At 46.3% G+C, this 11,561-nt stretch overlaps 1 protein-coding gene across 7 annotated transcripts in view; it reads right to left on the bottom strand.

Moving 5' to 3' along the window:
* The window catches only part of LOC138805308 (guanine nucleotide-binding protein G(s) subunit alpha), a 60,917-nt gene continuing 49,356 nt past the window's right edge, over nt 1–11,561 (bottom strand). For 4 of the 7 annotated variants that reach the window (XM_069990082.1, XM_069990075.1, XM_069990077.1 and 1 more), the window contains 11 exons: nt 9,926–9,970; nt 5,757–5,811; nt 5,549–5,668; nt 3,967–4,064; nt 1,733–1,787; nt 1,565–1,638; nt 1,396–1,454; nt 1,180–1,300; nt 957–1,087; nt 639–706; nt 1–517 (listed from right to left, as the gene is read on the bottom strand). In XM_069990082.1, the coding sequence (XP_069846183.1) occupies nt 371–517; nt 639–706; nt 957–1,087; nt 1,180–1,300; nt 1,396–1,454; nt 1,565–1,638; nt 1,733–1,787; nt 3,967–4,064; nt 5,549–5,668; nt 5,757–5,811; nt 9,926–9,970 (973 nt within the window). In that variant the 3' untranslated portion in view covers nt 1–370. Of the gene's footprint in view, nt 518–638; nt 707–956; nt 1,088–1,179; nt 1,301–1,395; nt 1,455–1,564; nt 1,639–1,732; nt 1,788–3,966; nt 4,065–5,548; nt 5,669–5,756; nt 5,815–9,925; nt 9,971–11,561 lie in introns of all 7 variants that reach the window. The other 3 variants (XM_069990076.1, XM_069990081.1, XM_069990079.1) reach the window with 2 other exon arrangements.

Genomic DNA, 11,561 nt, shown 5'->3' with positions numbered 1-11,561 from the left:
TTCTTTGCTCACATTTAATTTTTATTTTGATTTTTTGAATGCTGCACAACACAATATTTATTTCATTTGTTTCATTTGTTTCATTTATTTCTTTATTTCTGTTTGCTGCTGTTATTTATTTACTGAAAGAGAAGAGGGAACTTTTGTGGCCTTTTTCTTTTTCTTTTTTATCTGTAGGCCGCCTTAAGCTTTCTAAATTTGGAACATCTAAGCAAGCTGAAGGGAAAAGGGGTTTCGCAAAATCACTTGGGGGAAAGGAAAGGTTGCTTTGTTAGTCATGCCCTATGGTGGGTGACTAACTGCGTGCACAGTTGCGTTTCACTTTTAATTAATTGTGCTTAAGGCTGTAATTAAATTTGGGGTTCCCTTCTTAGAGCAGCTCATACTGGCGGAGGTGCATGCGCTGGATGATGTCACGGCAGTCGTTGAACACGCGGCGGATGTTCTCGGTGTCCACAGCGCAGGTGAAGTGAGGATAGCAGTAGTGGCGCCCATCTCCACTGGCAGTGCTGATTCTCTGTGGGCAGACAACAGTGCTGGTCAGAGACCCGCTCGACCCTTGGCACTCCCACAGCCAGCCCATCGGGGACCAAACAGCTTCATCCTTACACTTAGAATGTCAGACAAGCGTGACTCACCAGAAACTCATCTCGAATGAAGTACTTGGCCCGGGTCACGCGTGGGTCCTCTCCGGGCTCGGGAGTCGCTGCGAAGGATGCAAATATTTTATTAAGGCGGTTAATAAAGGTTCCAGCAGGTCTAGATGCTAATATATTAGCCCCTTAAGTTCTCAGAACTCCCGATTTCTCCATATGAAAATGAAGAAAGGTAAGTTTGCCTAGCTTCCTCTATGGAAGGGTGGGCACTTTCAGCCCAACCATTTGCAAAATGGCCCACGTGAATGAAGAGCCCCCTCCCCCGGCCCCCTGCCCCCACCATGAGCAAGCCCTCCATACCATCCTCAGGAGTGGTGTAGCGAGCAAACTCTGGAAAGTAGTCCTCAATCTTTGATTTTCCAGCGAGGACTTTCTCAGCAAGCAGATCTTGCTTGTTGAGGAACAGAATCACAGAGATGGTGCGCAGCCATCTAGTGAGAGGGAGAGGGAGGCAGGCTTAATGCTCAGGAAGAGTGCAGGCTGGGGCCTTGGGAGGCTGGGTGGGGGCAGGCTGGGCACACACCTGTTGTTCCAGATGCTCTTGAAGAGGTTCAGAGCCTCCTGCAGGCGGTTGGTCTGGTTGTCCTCCCGAATGACCATGTTGTAGCTGCTGCTGGCCACCACGAAGATGATGGCAGTCACATCTAAAACACAAGGAAGCGAAGGCAGGGAGTGTGAGGAGCAGAAACAATCACCCCCATGACAGAAGCACACGTTCTTAAGGCCGCTGGGAACGCACCATTGAAGCACTGGATCCACTTGCGGCGCTCATCGCGCTGGCCGCCCACATCGAACATGCTGGAAGAGAGGAGAGTGGCCTGGTTACTGCAAAGGGTCTGCCACCAACCCCTTGAGGGACAGCAAGACACCACGGTGTCTGTTTGGTAAAAGCTGAAGCATTCACTTACTGGAAGTTGACTTTGTCCACCTGGAACTTGGTCTCAAAGATTCCAGAGGTCAGGACACGGCAGCGGAGCAGGTCCTAAAACAAGGGGCGGGGGTCAGTGGCTCTCGCCAGAGACAACCAAAACAGTCACGATGGCAGTGTGGACAGAGGGTACCGCCCCTAACTATACCTGGTCGCTCGGCACGTAGTCGGCCTGCTTGATCACATCAATCTTGTCCAGGAAACTGGGAGAAAAAAGACACATGGTGGTGTTCAGGGCTCATGCCAATGGGCCCACGAGAAATGATTGTCCCAGGGAAAGAATAAACAGCCCAGGTTGGTGACAGGGCTTAAAAAAACAACAAAACAGAGCAAGGACCCCAAAACCGGTCAGTGAGATCCCTGCCATTTGGTAATACCTGACCAAAAAAGCTTTTAATTGTCAAAGTACCTGGCTTTGGCTACAAGGGTGAATAGTGCATGTGTGTGTTAGGGAATGGAAGTGATGAATGAAAAGACAGCACGAAGGCCCTCGGCACCCCCAACACTGCATAGGAAGCACACACCAGTTTAAATCATCTCACCTGTGTTGCTGGACACAGAGGTAAGAAAGTTAACTTTTGTTAAGACTGGAAAATTAGTAGGAATGTAAAAGTTTGGCTTTTTTTTGGCGGGGGGGAGGTAGGAATATATTTTAAAACTGGGCTTATCAGAAAAGAAAATCACAAGAGGACAAAAAGTCTAAAGAAACCCCGAAGTTTTTGTGTTTTCTCTCCCCCCCTCCCCTCTTTCCCTTTTCTTTCTACCAGTTCCGAGTTAGTCTGGCTTAGAGGATACACTAACTTGCCCAATCAATCTTACATTACAGCACTGGGTCCAGAAATAGCTCCTAGCCACCCTGGCCTCCCGCGTGTTGCCATGGCGACAGAACCACAGTTCTATAAATAGATCCTCAGCACCAAATCTTGTGAGGAGACATCTGGAGCCGGGCCAGCCAAACTCCAGCTCAACAAATAAAAATAGGCAGCTGAAGAAATGGGCAGGACACCAGCACCTCCACTCCATCGTACAGGCGGTTAAACCAGAACCGTGCTGGTCACTGCTAACACAGGGCCGCCTGAGCCATCCAGTTAAGGAAGACATTTGGAAAGTTATGTGGATCTCTTTTCTAAGTTTTCTTAAAACTTAGTAAGTTTGTGCTTTTAAAATAAAGTTCCAGGAGTGATGTTGTACTGCTTTAGAAAAAAAGAGAAAAAAAAGCCTCAAAACTTTTTAAATGGTGTGTCCAAAACCAAATAAATAACCCTGTTCAAATGACTGTTAATTAATGAAACTTTTAGCTGCTAGTTACAGGGTGGAGTGGCCAAAGGCACCTAATCTTGTACCTGTACTCAACTCCTGACTTGGATCCAAAACACAAACGCCAAACAATTGCAGGATTTCCATCTGTTTGGTGTTACTATAATTAGTGTTCGGACTTTTGAGAAAACCAGGAACTTTGTTCAAGGAGTGGGGGCTGTTTTGCTGTTCCTTGAGAGAATCCACTCAACGTGGCCTGCATATTCAACTGTAAGGGATTTATGTAGGTGACACTAAACGTCCTATGGAAAAGCAGAGCCAAGGAAAGATAACCTGAGGATTTCACTAGGACACTGGAGATAAGCTCCAATGCCCCCCTCTCCTCCTCCTCCTCTCCAGACACCTCCCCTGGAGTTGCTCAGCAAGTTGCTTTGTACCTCAGGATGGCATCAGCAAACACATTTTTTTTAATGGCTCAGACCACCATATGCTTGCTTCCCTGTATACAGGATGAGGGAGGTTGTAAAGTATTTAAAAGGCACGTTCGCAGCAGGGCAGTGATGTCCCTTGAAGAGATGGGGAAGGGTGTCAGGGATCCCTAGGGAAAGGTGTGTAGTAGCTCAGGTATCAGGTTAGAGGCATGAACTAAAAATCTGTTCTTTCAATCTTTTTTTGCCTTCTTGGTTACAGCAACTCTTCAGTGAGCTGGCCTACGTCTACAGCTGGTGTCAGAGTAAGGTGTCTTCCATTGTCCCTGCAGGCCTCACCTGGCCTCCTCCCAGGTAACACTTCAGTTTGGAAATACCCCATCCTGTACTGAGTTGCCTATGTGTTTTTATCTCTCCCGCTCTTCTCCACTAGGTTTTTAAATCCCAGCAATGAACTAGAATCGTTTTACATTTCCCTAAGTGTGAGAACTGCTGTTTCTCTCAGGTCATTCATTGCAATTAATTACTTTGAGCTCATTCATTATGAGCATCATTTTGTTGCAAGTAACAGGTATTAATTGTTCCTATCAAAGAGTGCCACTGTTCTAAAAAGTGCAATCGTGGGTTGTGAAATAAGTGCATCAGATCGGAACACTCTCACTGCTAGTGGGATGGGGGGGGCAGCGAGGCTACTCACTACTGGGCACAGTCAATCAGCTGGTACTCATTGGAGCGCTCGTAGCAGGCACGCACTCCCTCGTCCTCCCACAGAGCCTTGGCATGCTCATAGAATTCCTGAAAGGGAAGCAAGAAAGAACGTTTAGAGGAAGTCGTGAGCATACACCAAATCAGAAACACTGTTACTTGAACTATGGGGTTCCAAAGGGTGAGGGCATCTGGCAAGTGAATGCTCACAAGGCTGTTTCATTCCCATGTTCCTTCCATGATGAACTACTGGTCTTAGGAAGCTTTTTCTGTTATTTGTTGGGTGTGGGGGGTGAGAAGGGGTAAACTACTAAGTTATTTACTTATTATTGCAGAAGTTTATATAGGAAGGATATCAATATTAGGAGAATATGGCAATAAATAATTCAGCCTGTGAAAACAAAAGAAACTCTATAGGTCAAAGGTGCTGGGCTAATTTTCCTTCTAGGAAAGTATGAATTTTAACTAAAATGATGCTGGTGAACTGCAAGTAGGAACATAAAAAGTTCAGGTATTGGGAGGTGGAGGGACCTGTAGCACTGGGACAGGTGACTATGTGGTTGTATTTGCAGTAACAGTCTGAAATTTTATTGTGTCCCATTATGGATACAGAATGAGAAAGGCCGTGTCTTGAATTTGTTTTCATTAACTGCTAATTTAAAGAAAAATTTATGTACTCAGATAATTTCCCTGAGAAGTTTGCAGCCAAATTTGTTTAAAAATACACAAACAGAATTCCCACGAAAGGCAACAATAACTCATTGTTTCAGCTGGAGACAAATCTCTTCCTCCTAGGCCTAGGCATGTCTTTCTACCCTGCTTCCTGGTCCCCCTCTTATAAACCCTTTTCCCCCCATAAAGGGGCCCAAATGTATATGCTTGGGTTTGAGCAGCTCTACATTCCTTAAAAAGTCCTTTATGAAGAAGCCGATAGGTGTTTGTCAACTGTTTACCATGCACCCTTGTCCAGGGTATAGAGCAGAAGGCCTTATTTTCCATAATGCTCTGCTCACTTTTGATGTCTACGTTGATTATCCTATAGGTATTTCTTTGGTAATTTTAAACAGTGAGAAAAGGTTTTCATTTGTCCTTAAGGAAGGACTGACTTTAGGAAAACCTTCATCAAGGTCAGAAGGTAAAGGATTAAGGTTAAGATTGTCCCCCATGGGCACAGCGTTTACTAGCATCCCATGACATCTCCCTGGGCTTTCAGTATTGAGTGCCATGTTTAACATGCAGTTTACTTCACCCTACTATGGAGGAGGGACAAACGAAACAGTCAGAATTTAGGGGCTTTTTTTCCCTTCATAAAAATCTACAATCAAACCAAGTGAGAACTGGACTACAAAGTGTAATGGCTACGTGTGGAGTGGCTAAGATTTACAAGGGGTGACAGGATTCATCCACCTTGAACCAAGCCCTGATGCCTTTCGTTGGTTACAGTTCTGTATGGAATCAACCTATTAAGTCTGAGTATCATGATGCCCCTTGTCCCAGGGTCAGGGGGAGAGGGTCGTGTCATTTATGGCAGAGGTGGGAGGGGCAGTGCTACCCAGGAGAGGGGTGTGGCTTACAGGTGGGAAGTCAAAGTCAGGCACGTTCATCACGCTCAGAATGTAGTCCACTCTGAACTGGTTCTCAGGGTTGGCCAGCTCCACAGGGGGCACCAGGTTGCTCATCGCGGCCACAATGGTCTGAAATGATTGTCAGTTGGTCAGGGGGACGCACAGTGTGGGGGCGGGGAGGGACTAAAGACAGAGCGCGCAGGGGCTGGGCACATACTTCAATCGCCTCCTTCAGGTTGTTTTTGATGTCCTGCACTTTGGTGGCCTTCTCACTACAGTGGAATTGAAAAGAAAAGAAAATCATATTGCACCCTGTCACCTGGGAATGTCACTAATCAAGGTTCGACAACTAAAAAGCATAGTATTCTGTTCTTCAAGGAGTTGTGGGTTCCGATCTGTGTGGATTGGAGGCACCCGGATCAATTACAGCCTCCCAAACATGTCTTGCAGACATGCCTGATTTTTGGGGGGGAGGGAGTGGGGAGCAGATTAGCAAATTGGCCCTGAGATCATGACAACTGTACCAGAAGCTGCACCTGGCTCATCTGCTCTTCCTGATGTGATGTCATTGGATGGGAGGGAGGTCCCCTTCTGAGGGGGCTTCTACCTGACCCTCAGCAGCACTTGGGGGGTGGAGTAGGGGTGGGGTTAGGGGTGATAACAAGGTAGATGAGGTTTGAGACTCTCTGGGTTGCTAATTTGCATACCGAGAGCCAGCCAGTGGCAGTGATGGTGTTAACTGCAGCCTCCAGGGCACTGCACCTTCATGTATTTATTTGTGGCCCACTTATGTATTTATTATTTATTTAAGAACCTATGGCTGTCACAGGGAGATGATGTTCTGGGTGCTGCAGCTGGCAGTATTTCTAGTTTGCCGTGTTAATGCACACCAATGAGAACAGGAATAAAATTAAGACCCTGCCTTCCCACTACTGATGAGGGTGGGGTCAGGTCCCCGTGGCAGACTAGAGGTTTTGTTGCTTTTCCCTGGCTTTCCGTGTAGTACAGCATACAGCAGGGCTCATGATGTCACTCTGGAATCACCTGTATGCAGATACCATCACTGGTCCCACAGTAAAGGCCATGACCTTTGGTTGCTAGGGTCCCTGGAGAGAATGTTCTTACATCACATCATAGGGACCCAGATACTGCAGGACTTTCTGAATCTGCCTTCATGACAGGCACAGGTATGGGGGGGAGGGGACAGAGCCCCCTCCTTATATGGGGTTACAGACTCTGTGTCTTGTCTAGCCCAAGGTGTGTGTTTGCACGCCGCATGACGTCTGTTTTTAGTGGGGTGAAGGAGCCAGCACACACAGCACAGCTGGACCCCAGGACAGGACACATCACATGTGAAGGGTTAGGAAGGCATTCTAGCCCCGCCCCAGAAGGGGAAACTGAGGCTGAGTTAGTTACAGAGACAGACCTAACAATGATGCTTGCTAATAATGGGGCACACCTCTGGGGATTGTTTTCTTAGTATTCTCCCAGCCCCGCTAGTCACAGTAGGGCAATAATAAATTAAATGAGCCCTGCAGGGTAGAGGACAGAAAACTAAGGCCAAGGAGATGCAAAGGAGGATGGACAGCAACCGCAGCCAGGCAGGGCAGCTACTGCTGTGGGGAGGCTGGGGGGGGGGGAAGGGGTGTGTGCACCTGCCAACAGGTCCTCCCTCTGCCAGGATTTTAGCAGGCCCTTGTTTTTTAAAAGGGCTGAGCCTGAACTCATGGACTGACTCCTTGGACACCATCTTTCCCATCAGATAAGGAGTGGCAAAGTTCAGGGGGCACCTCGTCCTGGGGAGGGGGGCAGATGTACCAAACTCAGGACTGTTTAAAGCACTCTCAACTAAGGACATTTGGGGAGTCCCAGGAGTGGAGGTAAGCCTGGGAAGGGGTACCCATCTGAAAGGAGTTTCGGGCCACCCAGGCCTATAAACCTGTTGTGGAAAGGGCTCATGACGCAGAGCCCTGGCCTAGTAGAACTGTTCCACTTGGGGCATGAGGAGGACACTGATCTCTGACATTATGTCATCTCCAGATGGTAGACTGAACTCAGTCATTTGGGAGTTACAATGAAAAGGACTCCTATCTTATGGCCCCAGTGTTCAGCCTCGATTTCTGAATTTCCCCAGAACCTCCTGTGACAAACCCACCCCTGCCACTAAAAGGGGGCCCATGTCTTTGGCCCAGGGAGCCCCAAGTCTGTTTTTAAGGTTTCATAGAAAACTGAGGTATGACTGGGAACTCAATACCCAGCTCCACATTCGAGAGAAAAGTATTTCCAGAAGTGAGATTCTTTCATTCAGCTTGATATTTTGGTCTAAGTAGTAGTATGATAATTGGAAAACTTCCAGTCTTAAAATACGGATATTTTGAGAACGTGTTCAGTATTCATCTACGCATGCGGATAGGTGTGGGAGTATATCAAGTATAAAACAGCTAAAATAGAAATCTAAAGTCTAATTCGGGTGTGTCATACTAAAACATAAAACTCTTCCATTGAAGCAATTACTATGTAGATGGAGATGTCGTACTGGGGGCTGGCAGGTTCACCTCAATTGGAACTGCAGCTTAATTAATTTAACAATGATTGTGAAATCCAGGGAAAACTCTGTAGATGTCTCTGAACTATGCAACAAAGGCAAAATATATGCCATTTGCCAGACTTCTAATTGACTAGGGCTGGGACTGGAGCTGGAAGAAGTTTGGGGGTACTGCTGCCCCTCCTCCCTCCCTTCCTCCTCCAGAATATATGAAGGGTATTAGTGGGATTAATATATTGACATGCCCTGTCTCCCCTCCCCCGCTCAGTTAGTGGCAGGGGAAGACTGTGGTCATTATAGTTTCTGCTCTACACTTGGTCTTTGTGCTTGTGGGGACAGACAGACAAAAGAAGAGAAGACAGAAGACAGACGCAGGATACAGGAATTGCTGAAACATGCAGAGAATTTTTATTTATCACGATTGTTAATCCTTAGTTTTTACTTGTAGAACAGTCACAGAAAGACGTGCAGAAAAGGTGTTAGTGGGGTCCGAGGTTTTAGCACAACATCTAGTACACTGTAGGGTCGCTCATCAGTAAGGGCTTGCCATTGTTTCGGATGCCAGCTTTTGGTACAGTACTTTGTCAATCACTCATCTTTTGTATAGATGCCTTTTAGATTTCTGTTCTACTAGATTTGCCAATCAAGGATCTCTTTCTAGTTTTTGTGGGTGGGTTTTTGGGTTTGGGGTAGGGTTTTATGGCATGTGTGTATGATTTGGGGTTGGTTTTTTTTTTTTTTTTTTTTGGATTTTTGCTTTTTCTGATTTTTTTTGTTTTTTTTTTTTTTGTTTTTTGTTCTTGCTTTTTGCTTTTTCACTTATCCTTAAAGGTTAGGTCATAGGTAAATAGGGTAGGGGCCCATCCCTCCTCCCCCCTCCCCCCCTCCCCCCCCCTCCCTCAGGGAACAGAATAGTATTCTTATTAGGAGTTGCTAAAGACCGAACAATTCCAGCATGCAAAGTGTGATATGGACATGGTTGGGAAGTTGAGAAACTGTAGCCATCATCTAGGGGTGATACATTCTAAAAGAAACAGATGAACAAACACGTGTCAGTAACTTTGTCCCCATCCCATAGCCTTTGCCCCTCCCCTCTCTGGCTACAGAAGCTATTTCTTGGAGATGCCCTAGGCTAGGTCAAAGGCTGTGTGTTCTCATGAGAAACAGCTGCTCCGTCCCTGCATGCAGAGTGCACAAGCAGAGCTGGAATGGGTTCCCTGGCATGCGTGTGCGTGTGGACATGTGCGTGTACACGGGCGCGATGAGGAAGCAATGGCAGCTTGAGATGGACAGCAATGACATGTATCAGCTGATGTAAAGTGCTAGCAATCAAAGGCCCAGGGCTTCCAGATGATTCTTAACAATGACCCACCCCCAGGTGCCATGGCTTACAAGAACCATGAGGCACTGCATATTTTAATGAGGGGGGGGATATTCTGAAAGAGGTCTGAATTTCAAAACAGGACCAACCACTGGGAGGACAAAGTTTAGTAGTTTTAAAAACCAAGTAGTTGATTCAATCAGAGAACTGGGGGGTGGGTGAGCCATGTAGGGAAATATCAGTTCTCAAAATTGTTTTAAATGATCGTCTAGAACTGAAAGCTGTAACTTTTCCCCCAGCTGGATCGAGTTACATTTTAGGCCCGGCCAAGAAAAAAGAAATCATGTTTTGCACTTTACTTGTTAAGAAATGGTTGATGTGCTGTTTACAAATGCATATAGCAAGATGGCTGATGGCCCTTAAATGATTCTTCCCTCCCTGGGTCTGTGTCGTCAAGTTTCCCAGTATGAGCTTCGTGTGTGTCTTGTTAAGAAACTTTTCTGTTTTTGGATGTGCCTACCCATCGCTGTTGCTCCTTGCAGCCTGCGGGTCCTCTTCGCCGCCCCTTTTAAAGAGAGATTGAAAGCTCACCTAATCTGCAAGGCACCGCAATTCACACAAACCCCACACAGCCTCTCCACACTCGAGAAGCAACCAGCCAAGAGCAAATGCAACACTTCGCGCGCCATCCTCCCGTTAATGCTTAGGTCGCCTCTCTGGCTAAGTCAGAATGTCTACAGAGACTGCGGGGCCGTAGGGGAAGAATTCCACACCTCTGCTGCTGTATTAACGGAGCCCTCTGGAGACTCTGGTCCGATACGGGAGGGACGGATAATTATTTTCTTGTGCTTTCACTAAATGTACATGCATTAGGGAGGTAAAGCAGTGATTTATCTCACAATTCTTTGGAGAATATGGCTGCGCAAGAGGCTCCAAATTCTCCCAGGTCAGAATCTTCACAATGCTGTACCGAGCAAAGGCCTAGATGGGAGCCTTTTTGTCCCGACTTCCTGATGTAAAGTTAATGGCGTCCCTTCTTTCTTTGGGGGAAACCTACCTATACATTGTTTTTACTAATAACTTGTCCTCATAAAAATGTCACTTAGAACAATGTCTGGGAGGAAAAAAAAAATCCAAACACCCAAATCTGATCTTCCGAGTCAGCAGTTACCTGCTCCTCCTTTGGAAGGTGGAAGGGGGGCAGGGTAGCTTAGTTGATTAGATCAACCAAGGCTGAGGCTGTCTCTCCCTGCCCCTCGAATTAAATTGGGAGGAAGAGTTAGATCTGAGTTAAGAAAAAAAAAAATCTCATATTCGACCTCTTTTGTTTCTGAAGGTCAAATGAATAGGATGGTACTCTTAAAACATGTAACAGTGGTGGCAGCCTATGGACAGTTAAGGCAAATTTAATTAGCTCAATTAAAAATTAAGAAAATGCATTGCTGGCGGGCAAGATGGTGGGGGGGGGGCCAGAGCTGGGGCAGCCATCTTTTAGAGTCACTATTCCACAGGAATTCCTCTCGGGAGGGAACAGCATTTGTTGTAATAAATACTACAGTGAGAGGGAGGCAGCTGAGCTATGCTAGGTAAAAATAAGGTACCTAGACCCCTCCCTTCCTCCGTATGTCATTTTTGCAGGCTAAATGTAATATCCTTAGAGGTGCGAGGAGGCAAACTGGAAATGGACCTTACTCTTTTCAAAGAGAAAATGAGAAAAGAGAAGTTCTGGTTTAGAACCCTCAGAGGCTCGTTCAGGAGAACCCTTTCTTTAAGATCTGAGGGTAAGCTGGAGGTCAAAGCTTAAAGGTGCATTACTTTCAAGGATGGCTTTGCCTCCCTCTGACTCCAGCTATGGGAAACACTGGCTGCTGCATCTTTTAAAAATGCTAGCCATGTCCAACTTTAACCAAAATATTTTATCTAGAGGGTGCATGGTCAAATTATTTTTGCTTGACTAGCCTCATGAAGAGGCACCCCCACAATGTTGGGGAGAAAATTTATGCTACATTTTCTGGTTCTTTTTGCTTAATGAGAGGATGACCGTGACCGCTGGCAAGGGGATATCAGGAACAGGTGAAGGTGACTTCCTTAATTGAACATGGTGCCTAGTGATAACTTATAAGTCATTCATAAAATGGATAAGCTAACTAGCCCTG

The sequence above is a fragment of the Dipodomys merriami genome, unplaced genomic scaffold (assembly GCF_024711535.1).
Source record: "Dipodomys merriami isolate MVZ:Mamm:240054 unplaced genomic scaffold, mDipMer1.0.p SCAF_39, whole genome shotgun sequence".
Taxonomy (NCBI): Eukaryota; Metazoa; Chordata; class Mammalia; order Rodentia; family Heteromyidae; genus Dipodomys; species Dipodomys merriami.
Note: the sequence above shows the minus strand (reverse complement) of the source record. Positions and strands in the feature narration are given on the sequence as shown.